The 20,992-nt window shown below is 38.8% G+C and overlaps 1 protein-coding gene across 4 annotated transcripts in view; it reads right to left on the reverse strand.

Annotated features, from left to right (window-relative positions):
* Positions 1 to 3,572: 3,572 nt before the first annotated feature.
* The window catches only part of slc30a9 (solute carrier family 30 member 9), a 149,095-nt gene continuing 131,675 nt past the window's right edge, over positions 3,573 to 20,992 (reverse strand). For all 4 annotated transcript variants that reach the window (XM_060824535.1, XM_060824543.1, XM_060824526.1 and 1 more), the window contains 3 exons: positions 15,722 to 15,851; positions 9,905 to 10,018; positions 3,573 to 5,960 (listed from right to left, as the gene is read on the reverse strand). In XM_060824535.1, the coding sequence (XP_060680518.1) occupies positions 5,916 to 5,960; positions 9,905 to 10,018; positions 15,722 to 15,851 (289 nt within the window). In that variant the 3' untranslated portion in view covers positions 3,573 to 5,915. The remainder of the gene's footprint in view (positions 5,961 to 9,904; positions 10,019 to 15,721; positions 15,852 to 20,992) is intronic.

Genomic DNA, 20,992 nt, shown 5'->3' on the forward strand with positions numbered 1-20,992 from the left:
AATTAACTGCAAAAATAGGCTAGTGGAATGGGCAGACAACCAATAGATGGAATTTAAATAGAGAACTGAGAGGGGATGCAGTTTGGCAGAACATATTCAGAGAATCACTCTCAAAGCCTATAAGAGTTGTGTGTTCATTGATGTAATGAGTACAAAAGTAGATAAGTTATGGTAACCTTTATAAAACTCTCGTTAGGCCATGGATGGAGTACTTTGGCTAGTTTGACCCTCATATCTTAAGCAAAATGTGCAGATCCACAAGAGGATGCAGAGATTACCCAGACTGGTTGGAGGAATTTTAGATACAAGATTAGGTTGTAGATGGCTGGAAAATGGGAAGCCTTCAGAAATGAGATAACAAGAATCCAGAGAAAGTATATTCCTGTCAGGGTGAAAGCGAATGCTGGTAAGTATAGGGAATGCTGGATGACTAAAGAAATTGAGAGTTTGGCTAAGAAAAAGAAGGAAGCATGCGTTAGGTACAGACAGGATAGATCGAGTGAATCTTTAGAAGAGATAAAAAAAGTAGGAGTATACTTAAGAGGGAAATCTGGAGGGCAAAACGAGGACATGAAATAACTTTGGCAAATAGAATTAAGGAGAATCCAAAGGAGTTTTACAAATATATTAAAAGACAAAAGGGTAACTAGGGAGAGAATAGGGCCCCTCAAAGATCTGCTGCGCTTTTCCAGCAACACATTTTCAGCTCTGATCTCCAGTATCTGCAGTCCTCACTTTCTCCCTTCAAAGATCAGCAAGGCAGCCTTTGTGTGAAGCCACAGAAAATGGGGGAGATACTAAATGAATATTTGCATCATTGTTTACTGTGGAAAAGGATATGGAAGATATAGACTGTAGGGAAATAGATGGTGACATCTTGCAAAATGTCCAGATTGCAGAGGAGGAAGTGCTGTATGTCATGAAATGGTTAAAGGTGGATAAATTCCCAGGACCTGATCAGGTGTACCCAAGAACTCTGTGGGAAGCTAGAGAAGGGATTGCTGGGCTTCCTGCTGAGATATTTGTATCATCGATAGTCACAGGTGAGGTGCCGGAAGACTGGAGGTTGGCAAACGTGGTGCTACTGTTTACGAAGGGCGGTAAAAGAACTATAGACCAATGAGCCTGACCTCAGTGGTAGGCAAGTTTAGATTAGATTACTTACAGTGTGGAAACAGGCCCTTCGGCCCAACAAGTCCACACCGACCCGCCGAAGCGCAACACACCCATACCCCTACCCCTACCTTTACCCCTTCACCTAACACTACGGGTAATTTAGCATGGCCAATTCACCTAACCTGTACATTTTTGGACTGTGGGAGGAAACCGGAGCACCCAGAGGAAACCGACGCAGACACGGGGAGAACGTGCAAACTCCACACTGTCAGTCGTCTGAGTCGGGAATCGAACCCAGGTCTCTGGCGCTGTGAGGCTGCAGTGCTAACTGCTGTGCCATCGTGCCACCCACTAAGTTGTTGGAGGGAATCCTGAGGGACAAGATGTACATGTATTTGGAAAGGCAAGGACTGATTAGGGATAGTCAACATGGCTTTGTGTGTGGGAAATCATGTCTCACAAACTTGATTGAGTTTTTTGAAGAAGTAACAAAGACGACTGATGAGTGCAGAGCAGTAGATGTGATCTATATTGACTTCAGTAAGGCGTTCGACAAGGTTCCCAATGGGAGACAGATTAGCAAGGTTAGATCTCATGGAATACAAGGAGAATTGGCTATTTGGATTTAGAACTGGCTCAAAGGTAGAAGACAGAGGGTGGTGGTGGAGGGTTGTTTTTCAGACTGGAGGCCTGTGACCAGTGGAGTGCCACAAAGATCGGTGCTAGGCCCTCTACTTTTTGTCATTTACATAAATGATTTGGATGCGAGCATAAGAGGTACAGTTAGTAAGTTGCAGATGACACCAAAATTGGAGGTGTGATGGACAGTGAAGAGGATTACCTCAGATTACAACAGGATCTGGACCAGATGGGCCAATGGGCTGAGAAGTGGTAGATGGAGTTTAATTCAGATAAATGCGAGGTGCTGCATTTTGGGAAAGCAAATCTTAGCAGGACTTATACACTTAATGATAAGGTCCTAGGGAGTGTTGCTGAACAATGAGACCTTGGAGTGCAGGTTCATAGCTCCTTGAAAGTGGAGTCGCAGGTAGATAGGATAGTGAAGGCGGCGTTTGGTATGCTTTCCATTGTTGGTCAGAGTATTGAGTACAGGAGTTGGGAGGCCATGTTGCAGCTGTACAGGACATTGGCTAGGCCAATGTTGAAATATTGTGTGCAATTCTGGTCTCCTTTCTATTGGAAAGATGTTGTGAAACTTGAAAGGGTTCAAAAAGATTTATAAGGACGTTGCTAGGGTTGGAGGATCTGAGCTACAGGGAGAGGCTGAACAAGCTGGGCCTGTTTTACCTGGAGCGTCAGAGGCTGAGGGGTGACCTTATAGAGGTTTACAAAATTATGATGGGCATGGACAGGGGGAGTCGGGGAGTCCAGAACTAGAGGGAATAGGTTTGGGGCGAGAGGAGAAAGATATAAAAGACACCTAAGGGGCAACTTTTTCACGCAGAAGGTGGTACGTGTATGGAATGAGCTGCCAGAGGATGTAGTACAATTGCAACATTTAAGAGGCATTTGGATGGGTATATGAATAGGAAGGGTTTGGAAGGATATGGGCCAGGCGCTGGCAGGTGGAACTAGATTGGGTTGGGATATCTGGTCAGCATGGATGGGTTGGACCGAAGGATCTGTTTCCGTGCTGTACATCTCTATGACTCTAAAGTTTTACTGTTCTTATTGGAACAAAGGAGACCAAGGGGGATTTGATAGAAGTGTACAAAGCTATTACAAATTAAGAAAAAGCATGCAAAGACAGGCAACGTAGCTGGTACAATGGCTAGGTCACACAAGTAATGGTTTGGGCAAGAGATACATGGGGATGGGAAGAGGAAAGTTATAGTCTTACACAGCAACTGCATTGCAACATACAACCTGCTACCAACAAGGACGATGGCTGTGAGATTAATAATTTAAATATAGCAAACCTTCTTTTAACTGGTACCTATGAGACCAGGAGTGTGCTGGTCATCAAGTATTCTGGTTGTTCAACAGGGTCCACATAATCACTGTAAAAACACACACTAAGTAATAGAAATGTAATGCAGCAGGCATGCACTTTTCTTTAAAAAAAAAACAACAGAATAAATCACTTAAATAAATTTAACAGTAGAGCGCCTTCTCGCTCGCATCCTGAATTGATTTCAGATTTCACGGAGGGCGTGATAAAACAACAAACCTTGAGACATTTGAGGTATATTTTGTTGGTTTATTGACAGCGCTAGCAAAAACAAAATTGGTTACGTCTTGAAGGAATAAACTTGCAACGTAACAGGGATAGAAGAGCGAGACAGAACTGATCAGATTGCTGTACAGAAAGCCAACATAACTCAAATGACTCTTCATGATAGAGGACACTCCAAACTTTTCAGCCAATTTCTTTAAAATAAGTTATTCAGACAAGGCTTTTTTAGCTTAAATTATTTATTCATATTTTGCACTCAGGATCTTTGAATCCTACAAAGCCCAATTTGGTAATGCATAATGAAATTACAATTCAATAAAGAACAAAGGGTTTGACAGAATAAGTACATTTATCAGTAAAAAAAAATAAATTGCATTACTGCTTGAAAAGGCAAAGGATTCCATACCAAGATCCTTAAATAAATTAATTTCACAAACAGACATACTTCTAAAATATAACACTGAAAATCAGTCTGATTCTAAAGGAAACTGTAAGAAAAGATGGACAAGATGTACAAGCTTAGGTAAATAGATTAAGATATTTGCATTAGGTCGTGTCTTCCCCAACCATTACCCTCCTCCACAAACCTCCTAGTTGGACTTCATTTCTTGAGAAGATGAAATAAGTTAACTGATTATTAAATGAATATTGCTGAAAGATGACATTTTGTCAAAGCTTTCCTTCATGCATGGATCAGGACAGAAATACCAGTTTAAAGGGAAAGCCAATATTTATACTCCACAGTAAAAGAGAGAATGCTCTTCTTTTTCCAGAAATAAACATATTTTCTTAATCATCCAAATTTATCTGCTAAATTTAAAGTATAAAAATTTAAAGAAAATTATTCCTCTACATTATGTAGAACAAAAATAATTAACATTCAACAGAAGTCCATTATTTTTAGTAATACAATTCTTTTGCCAGTCTAAACTGGACAAATTTAAAAGAAAGCAAAAACATTATAAGAGCATTTCACAAAAAAAATTACTGCTTGAAAAAAGTCATTTCTCAATCTAATTAAAAAATGCTATAGAATATTTGGTGAAGACTAGATATAAAACCTTCCAATCTATTATGGGCTAAATGTGAGGGATACTATTATTGAAGAACTTAGCAGTTTAAATTTCCAATGACAGTATTACCAGATTTGGATACAAGGTATAGTTTCATCACTGCCAGAATAATGACCCTGAATTTCAGACCAGAATTCCTACTTCAAGGAGTATCATTTCTTGTAAACTTTCCATGACAACTATCCTGTGACTATTTCAGCACATTGTGTCAAAATTCACTGATAAATTGGAAGCACAAACATTAGAAACTGTCTACATCTTTTTTTATTTAGGACCCTTACCCAACTAGCAGACAGGTTTTTTTTGTCTAAGATCCATAGGAAAGGTTTTCAGTAAACCACCTAAATTTATTTCTCAATTTAGATTAACGAAATAAAACACAAAGTAACTTCAACAGCATTGCCTTCCATGCTCTAACAGCATTTGTAAATTCTAGTGTATTCTAGTTATTTTTCAATGTTACAGATGGCTATATGCTTATAGCAATATCACTCTGGACTCAAATGACAAATAACGTGCATTCATCCCACAAATACAAGATACATAATTTAAATTATCAAGTTATTTTTTAATTTAAATGCTTGCACCTTTATTTTTCTAATAGTTCAAAAAACTATACTTATTTTGGTGAAAGGATGAAATAATAGAAACTAATTCGACCTTCTTCTGTAAAGCACAGCTGTTGAACTACCAATATGACTGCTACATAAATAGACTTCGGTTTAATCAATTTCAAAGCAAGTTAACTTGTGGGTTTCTAATTTTATATGTGGTGAGGTCTTTTGTCATTTAATAAATGTATAACTAAATTAATAAAACATGATCTAATTCCATTTGTTTGGCATATTAACACTTTAAACTTAATAAAAAAATTTCTTTCAAAAAATCCTTCCAATTTCAAATTAAAATTTTCCATGCGTATGATTAAAAATCTTGATTAAAACAACATTAACTTTAGATTTGATATTCAGTTATGGGACCAGTAAATTCAATGGATCCACAAATAAGGTTTATTTGCAGTTAACTTTTACTTCTTCTGCTCTTATGTCAAGGATGAACATTATCAAATAGACAGTCTGAATAGTATACAGCTTGAATTTGAGAGATTTTTCAGTATATAACTTACATAAGTCAACAAAAACAACTAAAATGTTTCAATAGAAAGTTATGCAATCATCCAACTTGAAAACAAAGTTGCTAACCTCCCACCACTTTAGAACAGGCATTCTGATAACATTCCATTAACTCAAAATAGTTGTCCTGCTAATATATAATATTAAAACTACTTCTTCAGCCATATGGAAGTCCCATAACAGTAGATCACTCCATAGCACTGTAATTCTGAAGTCTGCCAATTTTACATATTTTAACTGTGCGATGTCTTAAAGCACTAGAGTCATAACAGCATGTGATGCTAATAGCTTGTAATAATCACAATAGCATTACAGTACTGGCTGGAAGTAATATTCATCTCTGTATCCCCAGTGCTCTTCATTAGATATGCCAGGCATCTTCATAGTCCATAGTAATTATAAAATTTCTAAGTCCACATGACGCACATCAGGATATTTTTGCTGAAATAAAAATGGTACACAATCAGCTAAATGTTGTTTTCTTTTTAAAAAAAGTACACTTTCAAAAGCTCGTTATTGCTGTCTACATGCTGTTTTGTAGCATCTTCCATCACTTTGATGATCATCAAAAATAGACTAACAGGACAATAATTGGTTGGTTTGGCTTTCTCCAACTTTCTGTGGACAGAGTACACCTTGGCAATTTTCCACTTTTGGGTAGATGCCAGCATTGCACATATGCCTCTAGAGCCTGTTTCTCCATTCAGGAAGATCAGGGCTGATTTGATTACTTCACAATCCCACCTGCCCTGATAGATTCTTTGCAAGCAGGAGGGAGAAAGACTATTTGCCATAAAAGTATTCAGAGATACTGTTTCCACTGCCTTCAAGTAGAGAGATTCTAAATCTCATGTTTTAGACAAAAACATTCTTATCCATCTTAAACGGATGATCCCTTATTTTTCTCCCAAGAGGAAGCATCCTTTAAGTATCCACTCCGGCCTTGTATCAAACCCATCCAATCTAGGTGTTAATCCAGTAAACATTCTCTGAACTGCTTCCAATACTTTCACGTCTTTCTTTAAATAAGCAGCCTAATACTGCACACAGTATTCTAGATGTAGTCTCAAAATGCAATGCACAACAGAGCATACTTCTGCATTCAATTTTCCTTGCAATAAATGCCAACATTCTACTAATTTTCATAATTAATTGTACTTTTCACAATTGCACACTATTTTTACAATTCATGAACTGGGATACTACAATCCCTATACATCTTAGAGCTCTGTAAGCACTCATCATTTAGATAGCATTTTGCTTTTTGATTTTCCCTGCCAAAGTGGACAATATCACATTTCCTGCATAAAATGCCAAACTTTTGCCTACTCACTTACCGTATCTATACTATTCTGCAGCCTCATTTCCTCTTCACACTTACTTCTCTACCCTTGTAATATTTAGTACGTTTAATAACCATACATGTGGCTCCTTCATCTAAGTCATTTATATAACTGCAAAAAGCTGAGGCTACAAAGTTGATCCCTGTAGCATGCTACTAGTTACCAGGAAGTGATTCATTCATGCCAAACAGTTCTTTTTAACTAGTCAATCTTCTATCCATACAAATAAGCTACCCCTAGACCTTGACATTTTATTTCTTACAATAACCTTTGTGGCACTGTATTAAATGCCTTCTAGAAATTTAAGTACAGTACATCCATTTGTAGCCCTTTATTCAAAGCACATTATTTCCCCAAAGACGGTCAATAAATTGGTGAAATATGAATACAATCCTGCTACTGCTGATAGCCCACAATAATGCATGCAAATCCAGTCATGAACTGCTAGACCTGTTTTGAATCTATCTCAGGTGAAATGAGGTGAGCACAACTGTCCTTGATGGTAAGGCATTAAAAAGCCCCAGCAAAACTGAAGTCAATGGGAATAAGGAAGAAATCTCTCCACTGGCTGTAGTTATACTTAGCACCAAAGGGCTTGACTGCTGTTGTAGAAAGTTAATAATCCCAGTCCATTTGACGTGACTGCAAGAGATCCTCAGGGTAGATATTACTTAACAACTTAGTCGCAGAATCCATTAAACACCTCTGGAACAGGTAGGATTTGAAGCTTAGTCCTCTGGCACAGAGGTAAGGACACAATTACCATGTCGCAACATGACTCAATTCCTGAGGGATCACGTTGTGATGCACCTCTAGAGAAGGTGAGACTTGAACCCAGTCTGGCTTAGAGGTAGAGACACTATCAATGCATTATCAGAGCCCAGTTCATCAGGGTAATGTCCTGCACCCAACCATCTTCAGGTGTTTCACCAACAATCTTGCTTCTGTCAAAGTCAGAATGTGCACTCAAAAATATCCCAGTGTCCACAATATTTGTGATTCAGATACTGAAGCAGGTCCATATGCAACAAGACAACATTCAAGCTTGGGCTGATAAATGGTGTTACGACATGGGGTAAACTCTCTTGCTTAATTTAAAACCAGCAACACAAAGATTTATCCTATGCAGTAATCTGTAAAAATTCAAGTGGCCAAGAACTAAGTAAAGTAAAAATTAGAAATATTAAGAAATAAAGTTTGACAGAGAATAATTAACTAACCACTATTTACAATTTCTTTCTAAAACCTATCTTTTACTTTTCCTTCTATAATACAAGTCTGATAAAACTCCCAAGATTTACAAAACAACACATCTCAAAACCAGGTTCTTGTCTTTGGATCTTGCTGTGTCTTCTTTTCTCCTTGTTAGGAATTTTTGCATTACAGGTTACTGATTGAAAAAGGTACTTTTAAGAGATATTCTTTTTTCAAGCAGTTTGTTACATGCAAGGATTTGGTAGTTCTCCTCTCAACCTGTTCAAGGTTCCTCCGGTCTTAAACCCCAGAGCATCAGATTATGTCATTCGCTTTTAAGATTGTCAATATACTCAGGGTACAGTTTAAACTGATTGGCCGAATTTGAATAGGCAACAAGCTAATCAAGTTGTTTGAGTGAGTGTTACATTGTTACCTTATTGAGAACACTTGGTGCTGTGTCTGGCAGTTCTGCTGCTTTTAATTCTCTAAAAAGGTATACCCACATCTTCATAACAATGTCAAGTGACAGTTGTGTCACAAGTGATATGCAATGCCTATTTACAAAAACAGAGAATCTAACCCTGTCCTATTGATGTTCAATGGTCTAACGTTGCTGAACGCTTCATATTAACACTCTGGGAGTTATCATTGATTTGAAACTAAACTAGACCAACCATGTGAATACTATGGCTACATCAGGGGGTGAGTGGCTACATATTCTATTGTGAGTAACTAATCCCTGACTCCGCAAAGTCTGTCCATCATCTTCAAGGTTCAATTCAGACAGGTGATATAACACTCTCCACTTTCTTGGATCAGTGCAGTTCCAAAACACCCAAAAAACTCAATACCATTCTGCACAAATGCAAGCATGATAAGCACCCCATTCACCACTTCAACATTTATTCTACCACTGAGACAACGGCAGCAATGTGTACTGCAGGAATTCCTTCAACAGTCTCTAAGCTTTTGACTTCTACCACTTGAAATGAAGCTTCCTTCCAAGCCCCACACCAGCATGACTTGGGTCAATCCTAACATTCCTGCATTGTTGCCAGGCCAAACTCCTTGAACTCCTTGCCCAACAGTGCTGTGGGTGTACTTACACCACATGGATGACAGTGATTCGAGGCAGTGGCTTACCACTTCCTTCTGAAGAGGACTTAGGGACGATCAACAAGTGTTGACCTTGCTGTCGTATCCATACCTCAAAAGAATTTTAGCAAAGATAAGCTTCTATTACTTGAAGGTACAAGCTAAGATTTTGATTGAGAGATGCAGGGGATAAGAACTTCTTGCAGAAATTGGAAAAGACAGAGCCCAAAGCCTACAGAAGTACAGACGATCAATAATTTCAAAAGGAAACTGATTGGGCTCTGGAGAAACAAAACCGTAGGGTTATGGAGATGGAGTGGAGCACCGGGACTAATTGGATTGTTTTATAAAGAGCTGAAAATGTGTTGCTGGTTAAAGCACAGCAGGTTAGGCAGCATCCAAGGAACAGGAAATTCGATGTTTCGGGCCAGAGCCCTTCATCAGGAAACGTCGAATTTCCTGTTCCTTGGATGCTGCCTAACCTGCTGTGCTTTAACCAGCAACACATTTTCAGCTCTGATCTCCAGCATCTGCAGACCTCACTTTTTACTCTTGTTTTATAAAGAGCCAGCATGAACTCAGTGGCCTGAATGGTTTTCTTTGATTCAGCAACAGATCAATTTCTTCATCAAGTCCACAAGAATAGCAACTTCTGTTATTTTTCCTTTGTTTCTTGCACTATCACATAGGTGAAAAATTTGGACAAAAAAAATTAAGCCCATGCAAATACTTGGTTTAAATAGATAGTACCTTGAGTGCACTCTCTAGCCGGTCAACCTCAGCTCCCAGTGTGTCAATGATATTCTCTCCATGTTTCAACATAAATGCTTCCAAGTCCTCAGGAGTTCTTACCTGCTGAATTTCCTGTAGAAAAAAAAGGAAACATTCAAACCCTATTTGAACTATTACATTAGTTCAAATAGTGGTGATATTTTGCAAAATGATCTATCAAACATTGACAGAATAGTGGACAAAATAACATAAGACAAACATAATTGCTAACATGAGTACAGATTGAATGAAGTAATAAGGCAAAGTTCTATATAGCAAACAATCAAGCAAAGTTGTAAAAATAGTATAACATGATTGAAAAGCGAAGTAAAAAGGAACTATTAAAGAAAACCCAAGCTGCAACTTTAACAATGCCTACAACATTGGCTATATACTACAGAAACAGGCCATTTAGTTCAACCAATTTATGTAGGTGTTTGTGCTTTAGCTTCCACCTAAAGTGCATCTAAATGATTTACTTCAACTGCTGCTCATGATATAGAGTTCCACATTCCCACTAAGTTACAAGCACAAAAAAACTGTAGAAACTCACTATCTGAGAAGAAAGAAAAACAGTTAATGTTTTAAGTCCAATTGGACTCTTCTTCAGAACTGTCCTGTGAATGTTGTCAGACCTGTTTCTCCAGCTCTTTTGTGCATTTCTTTCAGATTTCCAGCATCTGCAGTACTTTTGCTTTTATTCACCAGAAGTGGTTTATTCTGAATTTCGTTTTGGATCTTTGTGACGATCTTGTGTTGAAGGCCTTAACGGTTCTTCCCTAACGAGGAAATATGCAGGGTCTGATTTCCAAAAACCTTTCCTCAGCCCTTAGCCTTCATCCTTACTGAAAGACAGCATGAGCCGGTCAATGCTTTCTTCATGCACATACTTGTCCATTCCTTTGATATCATACTTCTAAAGATAAAGAATCAGCTTGAATGGAAATGAGGAAAAGTAGAGAAACAATTCTCTAGTAGAATCAGTTTGGACGTTTAGACTCCAAACATTAACTCTGCTTTTTACTGCTGTATATAGATGCTGCCAGACTTGTAGAGTTTCTCCAACAACTTCTGTTGTTTCAGATTTCCAACATTTGCAATTCTTTGTTTTATTCATTATTTTAAATTAATTTATCCCATTAATTTCATAATTTATCATGCCTCACTGTTGCATTGCACTTATTAAATATTATTTGCTTGTATTTACATTTGTCATTTCTTTATTACTCACTATATTTTTCTTTCTGCACCTCATTAGTCCACTTCCCATTATAAAACTCTATTTTTCCATGATGTGCCAATTAATTATTTCACTGTTGTTTCATCTTCCTTGATAACTTAGTTTTGTAGTTACTCTTTTCCTTGCTATTTTTTGATGTCATTGATAATCTGTCAGTATATCCTCTGTTCAGACTCCTCCACTGACTCTGTACTTAACATTTGCCTCTTTCCTAACCCTCAAAGTAGTGATTTGAGGTTGTTAATTAAGATTCTTACCAGACATGAAATGTGTTCAAACATCAGTGCTAGGACACCTTTATTCACATTTTTATAACTGATTTAGAATCAGGAGTCAAAAGTAATATTCAAAAAGTGACACCACATTGGAGGAAGTACTTTATACAAAACTACAAAAATAAACTGACATAATTAGCAACTTCAATATTTTTGATTAAAAATCACACAATACCAGCCTAGAGAAAGAGGTTTATTTGGAAGTACAAGCTTTTGGAGTGCTGCACCTTCGTCAGGGATCTAGTGGGGCAGGAACACAGGACACAATTTATGATGAAAGATCGCAGTGTCATAAAATTGATGCAATGTATTGAACACACCTGGATTGCTGTTAAGTCTTTAATTACTTAGAATGGATTGTAGGTTTTGCTTCATTAATATGTAAATCCCAGAACCTCTTTCAAGTCATATTCCCAAGATAACTTAAGGTTTTATGTAAAAAAGTGACATCTCAGCTCAGACAATGCAATAAAGGTGTGAGGTTAGAATCTTTGTATTCCAACATTGGAATTAGAACTGGTCTGACTCAAAGTAGGAATTTATAAAATGTCACATGGACAGACAGCCTACAGAGTACATGATACTTAAACAAAATAGAATGTATCTGCAAATGCAAACTGATCCCACAGACTTATATATGTGTGCATGTTTGCGGGGAGAGAGGGCACTAAGAGGAAGAGCGGAGGTGGGCGGGAGCAAGCGAGAGGTGGGGGAAGAGGACAGGGCAAGGGGGGAGGGATGTGCATGCAAGGGTGAGCGAGCAAAGGGGACGGGGGCGAGGGGATACGCACGAGCGAGGGCGAGCGCGAGAGGGAGTGAGCAAGAGCGAGCGTGCATGAGCTCAATGGAGAGATCACGTGCGTGAATGTGTGCTAGAGAGTGTGTATAGTGCAATATGGTCACCTGTGATGTGACATAAACCCAAGATTCCAGTTGAGACCACCTTCATTGGTGCTGAATGTGGCTATCAGCCTCTGCTCAGCATTGTCATGCATCCTTAAGTCCGCCTTGGAGGACAGTCACCCGAAGTCCCAAATGTCCTTGACCCCTGGAATATTCCCTGATTGGGAGGGAACATCCCAATCTGGCAATCGTTGCAGTGTCCATTCATTCATTGTTGTAGCATCTGCTTGGTCTCGCCACTGTACCATGCCTCAGGATATCCTTGCCTGCAGCCCATGAGATAGGCAACATGACTACCTGCCACACACGTGGTGTATGGTGTCTCCTCACGTGCAACGATAGTATCTATGACGACACTGACACGTCTTGCAGTGGTTGCCATGACAGTAGTATGGTGTTCTGACTGATGTCCTGAAGGCTGGGCAGTTCCATGGGAATAATGGTCTTTAAAGTTTGGTGATTGTTTAAAGATGAGAAGTGGAGACATAGGAAAGATCTTGACAGGGTGCTCATTCTCATCAATAATGTGTTGCACACTGCAAAGAACATGGCGCAGTTTCTCCGCTCCCAGGAAGTACTGGGCAATGAAGTGTACCCTATCGGTCGCATCCCACCTGTCTCCTGAGGTGGTGCTGCCCTCATGTGCGCACACAACACACATAAGTCAGTCTATGGAGTGAATTTGCATTTGCAGATACATTCTATTTTGTTCAAAAAGCACTATCTGTAGGCAGTCAGTGCATGTGATATTTTATAAATTCCTACTCTGGGAATAGAACTGGTCTGACTCAAGGTTGGAATATAGAGACTCTAACTTCATGCCTTTAATGCATTGGCTGAGTTGAGATATAATTTTTCTTCCATAAAACCTAAGTTATCTCAGGAATGTGACTTGGAAGCAGTTCTGCAATTTACATATTAATGAATCAAAACCTGCAACCCATTCTAAGCGATTAAAGACTTAACAGCAATCTAGGTTTGTTCAATACATCACATTAGTTGTAAGACATTGATGTTTTACTATAAATTCTAGCTGCATGACGAAGGAGCAGAGCTCCGAAAGCTTGTACTTCCAGATAACCCTGTTGGACCATAACCTGGTGTTGAGATTTCTAAATTTTGTCCACCCCAGTCCAACACTGGCATCTCCACATCAATATGTGGAATGTATATACTTGTATATAGGTCGATCTCATGTATAAGTAAACCCCTTATTTTTGGCCAATTTTTGTAATTTCCATATATCTTGTGTATTAGTAGACCCTAGTTCTTCACAATTACAGATCAACATTTGAGTCATTGTGCCTGCCCATTCTGCTCTGCTCCTGCTTTCCAGTCTGCTGGCCATTCCGCTCCATTCAATGTCTTCCAGTTTGCCAGCAGTCACATTCTGCTCCAGGTTTTCAGAATGACTGTAACGGTACAGTGCGGCCACCGTATTCACGGAGTTGGTTTCCACGGTTTACCATGGCCCAAGCATACTACAGGGAATGTTCCAGAACCAGGGCTGCCAGGAAGGTAAAACTTCCCATTTAAGTGAATGGGTTCGCACCTATCCGTGGTTTTGGGCTTCTGCAGTAGATCTTGGATCCTTGCATGTAGGGGGGACTACTGTCCCATTCTATTGTAGCACGCAGAACAGAGACAGTTATTTTGTCGATAAATATTCAATAATGTCCATAATTCTTTTTCCTTTTATTGTTTATTATTTTATGTAGAGATCTGGCTCTCGTTTGTCCATTTTTTGACTCATACCAAGTATGAATTTCAAAGCCTTGAAAACAATACCTTGTGTATTAGGTGACCCCCTAACTTCAGCTTAAAAAGTCTGCATAGTTCGATCTATACACAAGTGTATACTTTTAAGTATATTTTACTATGCATATTAAGGCAGTCAGATATTCCTTAGAAAATTGATGTTTAAATGTATTGGAGGAACAGAAGAAACTGAAGGTACAGAAAAAATGGTGTAAAAATGTTGTAGGTATAGAAGGACAAGTTCCTTGTTCCTGAAATTCACCTTGAATGCATTCAATGTTTTAAAGCATCAATTAAAGGAGCATGCTTAATGTTTCATTGCAAAATATTAAATCAAACATGGTTAATAATAAATCTTACAGTAAAATATCACTTGTAGAAGAGTAAATATAATATTTGCATTTTTCCATTAGGTTTGAGAATTATTTGTTTAATTTGTTTAATTCTGAAATTATAAAGAGTTGGCTACAGTAGACTAAGAAATTGAGAAAGATAGTAGCAGGTAAGCAATGGCAAACAATTAAGAAATATTTCACCATTTGCAATAAATATACATCATCCGAGGACAAAAACGTCATTGAAAAATACACTACCATGATTAAAAGTTATGATACCGGGTTAAAGGAGCTTAGTGTTTCTGAGAAGATGTTGAGCATCAAAAGGGTTAGAAGCATCAAGAAATAGGTGGAGAGAGGGAAAACAGAATGATACTAAGTCAGCAAAATATGTAAAACAAACTAGAAGCTTATAATCTTAGAGACAGCAAAAATCATGGACTAGGTTAAAGAAATGGCAGAGGCATTAAATATGTCTTTCATTTTTCATTGAAAACAGTGAGGATCAACAAGATTAAAGGAATTTAATATTGATGAAGAAATTCTACAGGATATATTAACGGATGAAAAGCTGACAAATCTTCTGGACTGGGGCCTACAAAGATATTTTTAAAAGATAAAATGGTGATGGTTTGACCTTACAAAGTTCCTTAGATTCTAGAATGGTGTCTGTCAATGAAAAGATTTTTTAAAAATCCATGCTGTTTAGGAAAGGAGGAAAACAGAACACAGCGAACTACAGGCCACAAACATTCAGCATGGTGTGCCTATACTTTCCATCAGGTATGTTTGATAGAAACTAAAACCTCATCCCTTCCTGGTCTTTAAACTTGAACAGATTTTGCATCTTTTGTGTGATAAGAACATAAGAAATAGGAGCAGTCCCATTAAGCCTGTTCTGCCTTTCAATAAGATTATGGTTGATCTTTCAGTGGACTAAGCTCCACTTACCTGCTCACTCACCATAACCCTCAAATCCTTTACTGTTCAAAAATCTATCTTTGCCTTAAAAATATTCAGCGAGGTAGCCACAACTGCTTCAATGGGCAGGGAATTCCACATATTGACAAGTTCCTCCTCAACTTAGTCCTAAATCTACTCCACCTTATTTTGAGAATGCCCACGAATTCTACTTTCAGCCATCAGTGGAAACAACCTCCCTGCTTCAAGTTTATCTATTCACTTAATAATTTTATAGGTTTCCATAAGATCAACCCCCCCCCCCCCCCCCCCAAGCGATATCATAACAAGTCTATATAATTGATTATTTTAATATATCACATACATTTAAGACAACGTCAATGTCTTGCTTCTCCAGGTAAGATCTTGTCACTATTCTTCCATCAAAATCGATCTCTGCTTTAAATCTTACCGTGCTCAGACCCATGTCAGTAGCCTTTACGTCATGCACAGCCCTGATGAAAATACAAGACAAGACTATTTTAAATATTAATCACACATTCTTTAAAATAAATGGTAAGAAGAATCAAAAGAATAGACATGATACTGCAGTTAACCATGCAAGAGAAGCAAAACATTAGATCAGAGCATCAACAAACATTTGTTTTCAATCTTTCGGAGTTAATGTTAGGTGAGTTGCATAGTTGAGACATAGAGCAAAGACTGAGGCAGCTCCTCACCATAAAAGGCAACACTAGTTGTTTGAATATCCAAAATTTATCACAAACAAAATGGATCCAACAGAACAAAATATGGAAAGCCCACACTGTAAGATACAGGTATTTTCATTATCTTTTGCATATCTTGACAGTGTATGATTAGATTTATACTCATTTATAATACGTTAATTGTCAAAACTACTTTTGGCCTAAAAATTGCTGCAATAATTTGTTAAAATTTACTCCATTAAAGTTGAAGATGCTAGCTGTACTTCAAACACAGACAAGCAGACATTATGCTGTAACAATGGAACATTTGTCTGCAGCTCAAATGCGTCCTCAGTGATTTCGCCATACACAGAACTACAGTTACTATTTGGGAAGATGCAATTCAGCTTCATTGCATGTCAATGTCCAAACCATAAGGGATCAAGTAGCAATGCATTTCTTGTATCAAAATTTTCATATTACCTCCCATTTCATGATAAATAATTGCTGCACCACGTAGAATAAATGATAACTCTGTTAAGATGATTAAATGGTTCTTCAAAAGCTACTGTCAGAATTAAAAATGGAAGTTTAATTAAGGGGCACAGTTCCCCACTACCTGACATAAATAATATGTCTGGCAGAATTTGATTATATTTTCATTTACACCGAGCTCATAAAAATTGGCCTGTGTTCATCTAATACTTAACACACTTGCTACTGGAAAGAGAGTCACGTAAAATTTTATTATGATACTCAGATGAAAATACTACCTGATAAACCCTGCCAGAATGCCTCAGATACCACAATCTCTATTTCCTCATAAATACTGTCTCTTTCAAATAACAAAACAGAGGCATTGTTTCTCATTAAATTTTCAACTAGGCTGTTTGGTATAACGTTTTGAATTCAATTTTTAGCATTGCTATTGAAGAATTTGACTAAATTCATAAAACCTCTCTTTATTTTCATCCATTTTAGTTAAGCTTTTGAAATTTGCAATCAATAATGCAACTTCCAAATGATCTTCCTGCTGGATATGGTCCCTTTCTAATTAATTAGAATGGATGGCTTTGAGTAATGTAGGGAAGAGTAATAGGAAATTCTGGAAAGGGTGAAAATAGATAAGTCCGTGGGCCTAATGGCATTTATTCTAGGATTCTCTGGGAAGCAAGGGAGGAGATTGCAGAGGCATTGGCCTTGATTTTTATGTCCTCATTGTCTACAGGGATAGTGCCAGAAGACTGAAGGATAGCAAATGTGGTTCCCTTGTTCAAGAAGGGGAGTAGGGATAACCCTAGTAACTATAGGCCGGTGAGTCTCACTTCTGTTGTGGGCAAAGTCTTAGAGAGAATTGTAAGGGATAGGATTTATGAACATCTGGATAGGAATAACGTGATCAAGGATAGTCAGCATGGTTTTGTGAAGTGCCTCACAAACCTTATTGAATTCTTTGAGAAGGTGACTAAGGAGGTAGATGAGGGTAAAGCGGTAGATGTGGTGTATATGGATTTTAGTAAGGCGTTTGATAAGGTTCCCCATGATAGGCTACTGCAAACAATACGGAGTTATGGCATTGAGGGTGGGTTAGAGGTTTGGATTAGGAATTGGCTGGCTGGAAGAAGACAGAGGGTAGCAGTTGATGGTAAAGGTTCATCTTGGAGTGCGGTTACTAGTGGTGTTCAGCAAGGATCTGTTTTGGGACCATTGCTGTTTGTCATTTTTATAAATGACCTGGAGGAGGGGCTAGAAGGTTGAGTGAGCAAGTTTACGGATGATGCGAAACTCGGTGGAGTTGTTGACAGTGAGGAAGGATGTGGCAGGTTACGGTGGGATATAGATAAGCTGCAGAGCTGAGCAGAAAGGTGGCAAATGGAATTCAATGTAGCTAAGTGTGAAGTGATTCACTTTGGTAAGAGTAACAAGAAGATGGAGTACCGGGCTAATGTTCGGATACTTGGTAGTGTGGATGAGCAGAGGGATCTTGGTGTCCATGTATACGGATCTCTGAAAGTTGCCACCCAGGTAAACAGTGCTGTGAAGAAGGCATATGGCGTACTGGTTTTTATTGGTAGAGGAATGGAGTTCCGGAGTCCTGAGGTCGTGTTGCAGTTGTATAAGACTCTGATGTGGCCACAACTGGAGTATTGTGTGCAGGTTTGGTCGCCATACTATAGGAAGGATGTGGAGGCATTGGAACGGGTGCAGAGGAGGTTTACCAGGATGTTGCCTGGTATGGTAGGAAGATCATATGAGGAAAGGCTGAGGCACTTGGGGCTGTTTTCATTGGAGAAAAGAAGGTTTAGGGGTGACTTGATAGAGGTGTACAAGATGATTAGGGGTTTAGATAGGGTTGACAATGAGAACCTTTTTCCAACGTATGGAGTCAGCTATTACGAGGGGGCATAGCTTTAAATTAAGGGGTGGTAGGTATAGGACAGATGTTAGGTGTAGATTCTTTACTCAGCGAGTCGTGTGTTCATGGAATGCCCTGCCAGTAGCAGTGGTGAACACTCCCTCTTTATGGGTATTTAAACGGGCATTGGATAGGCATATGTAGGATAGTGGGCTAGTGTAGGTTAGGTGGGCTTGGATTAGCAAAACATTGAGGGCCAAAGGGCCTGTACTGCGCTGTATTTTTCTATGTTCTATGTTCCTTGCTGTCTATTTTTATGGCCTTAAGATGTAGTCAGTTCTTCTATAACGCAATAGTCGCATTCTTGCGTGATTGCACATTGTTGAAAAATTGCACTTTAGAAACAGTGCTTGAAGTGTTGGTGGTGTAAATGCATTACAGCTAATACATTTTAAAATGTTCACGCTTCACAAACAGCATCCCCAATTCGTCAATCACGTAACAGTGAATTTGCACTGAGTTACAGCAAAATGACCTGCAGTCACAATAGAGTTAAGAAATAGTCCAGGATGTTCATCTCATAACACATGAATTTCTTTCAGTGCTATTGGTTTTCCACAATCTTTTGTGAAACCAATGTTGTGTTTTAAAACCTTTCAGGTCATTTCCCAAAATAAAATCAATTCCTGCCATAAGTATTTGTTTCGTTATTTCCACTACAACTTCTCAATTTACCAAGTCACTTTTTAATCCAACTCAGATTGGTTTGCAAACTCCTTTTATAATTCCAATCAATATTTCCTCCTTCACCAAACCCTCTGAAAGACAAATAGTACCATCAGCTGCCATTTTCGTAAAATGTATTCATGCTTGGGATATGGGCATCGCCGCCCCCGGTTGCACTTGAGAAGGTGCTGGTGAGCTGTCTTCTTGAACCACTTAAGTCCATGTACAGCTAGTTCTGCTATAACGCAGGTTTTGTCAACGATTGATGAATTGCAGATACTTTCTAATGTACAAACTTTTAAAATGTGTTGGATATAATGGCAACACTAACTGCGTGATTTTCTATAATGCAGGAATGCACAAGAATGAATCCATCACATTATAGAAGAACTACCTGTACACTTGTCAGTCCTGCAATATTGTTACGAAGGGAGTTAGAGGATTTTGACCCAATTGATCTTGTGTTCAAGTGCATAGATCTCTCAAAGTTGCAAGCCAAGTGAATAGGGCTGTTAAGGAACCATATGATGTTTTGGCTTTCATTAACAGGGGGATCGAGTTTAAGAGCCACGAGGTTTTGCTGCAGCTCTACAAGTTTCTGGTGAGACTAAACTTGGAAAATTGTGTCCAGTTGTGGTCGCCCTATTATAAGAAAGGTAAGGAGGCTTTGGAGAAGGTGCAAAGAAGGTTTACCAGGATGCTGCCTGGACTGGAGGACTTGTTTTACAAAGACAGGATGACTAAGCTTGGGCTTTTCTCTCTGGACAGAAGGACGAAGAGAGTGACCTGATTGAGGTATATAAGGTAATGAGAGGCATGTATAGAGTCAATATCCAGAGACTCTTCCCCAGGGCAGGATTGACTGGCACGAGGGGTCATCATTTTAAGATATTAGGAGGAAGGTATAGAGGAGATGTCAGAGGTAGATTCTTTACATAGAGTTGTAAATGCATGGAACACGTTGCTAGCAGTGGTGTGGAAGCAGAGTCATTGGGGGACATTTAAGTGACTGCTGGACATACACATGGATAGCAGTGAATTGAGGGGTGCATAGGTTAGGTTATTTTATTTTAGATTAGAAATAATCCTCGACACAACATTGTGGGCTGAAGGGCCTGTTCTGTGCTGTACTTTATGTTCTACGTTCTAACACTGAAGGAAGACTGATATGTCAAGGTGGTGAGTGGCTTGGAGGGGAACCTGCAGGTAGTATTGTCACTACATTCCTGCTGCCCTTTGCTATCAAGTAGCAGCAGTCATGGGTTGAGAAGATGCTGCCCAAGCCACTTTGGCAAATTTCTGTAGTGCATTTCAAGCTCAATGGTGTACAGAGACATTTATGAATGAGTCTACTGTCAAGTGGGCAGCTGTATCTTGGATTGTGTCATGTTGCTGGAGCTGCACTCTTCCATGCAAGTGGGGAATATTTCATCACACTCTTGATATGTAGGTGGATTCAGTAGATGAGATACCCATTGCAGTATTCCTAGCCTCTAACCTATTCTTGTAGCCATTATATTTAAATGTGTGTCCAGTTGAGTGTCTGGTCAATGGTAATCTCCAGGATATTGATAAAGGGGGAATCCTGTGACGATAATGCCACTAGTGTTAAGGTTAGATTGCGTCTTATTGAAAATTGTCATTGCCTGGCATTTGTGTGGCATGAATGTTACTTGACACTTTTCAGATCAAGCTTGAACATTGTCCAGTTATTTGCAGCATTTGAACATGGACTGCTTCAGCATCTGAGTCTATTCACTGGCAAACACCCCCACTTTTGATATTATGATAGAGGGAAGGTCATTGATGAAGAAGTTGAAAGCAGTTGTGTTGAGGACACTATCTTGAGGAACCCTTCCAATTGTTC

The sequence above is a fragment of the Hemiscyllium ocellatum genome, chromosome 1 (assembly GCF_020745735.1).
Source record: "Hemiscyllium ocellatum isolate sHemOce1 chromosome 1, sHemOce1.pat.X.cur, whole genome shotgun sequence".
Classification (NCBI taxonomy): domain Eukaryota; kingdom Metazoa; phylum Chordata; class Chondrichthyes; order Orectolobiformes; family Hemiscylliidae; genus Hemiscyllium; species Hemiscyllium ocellatum.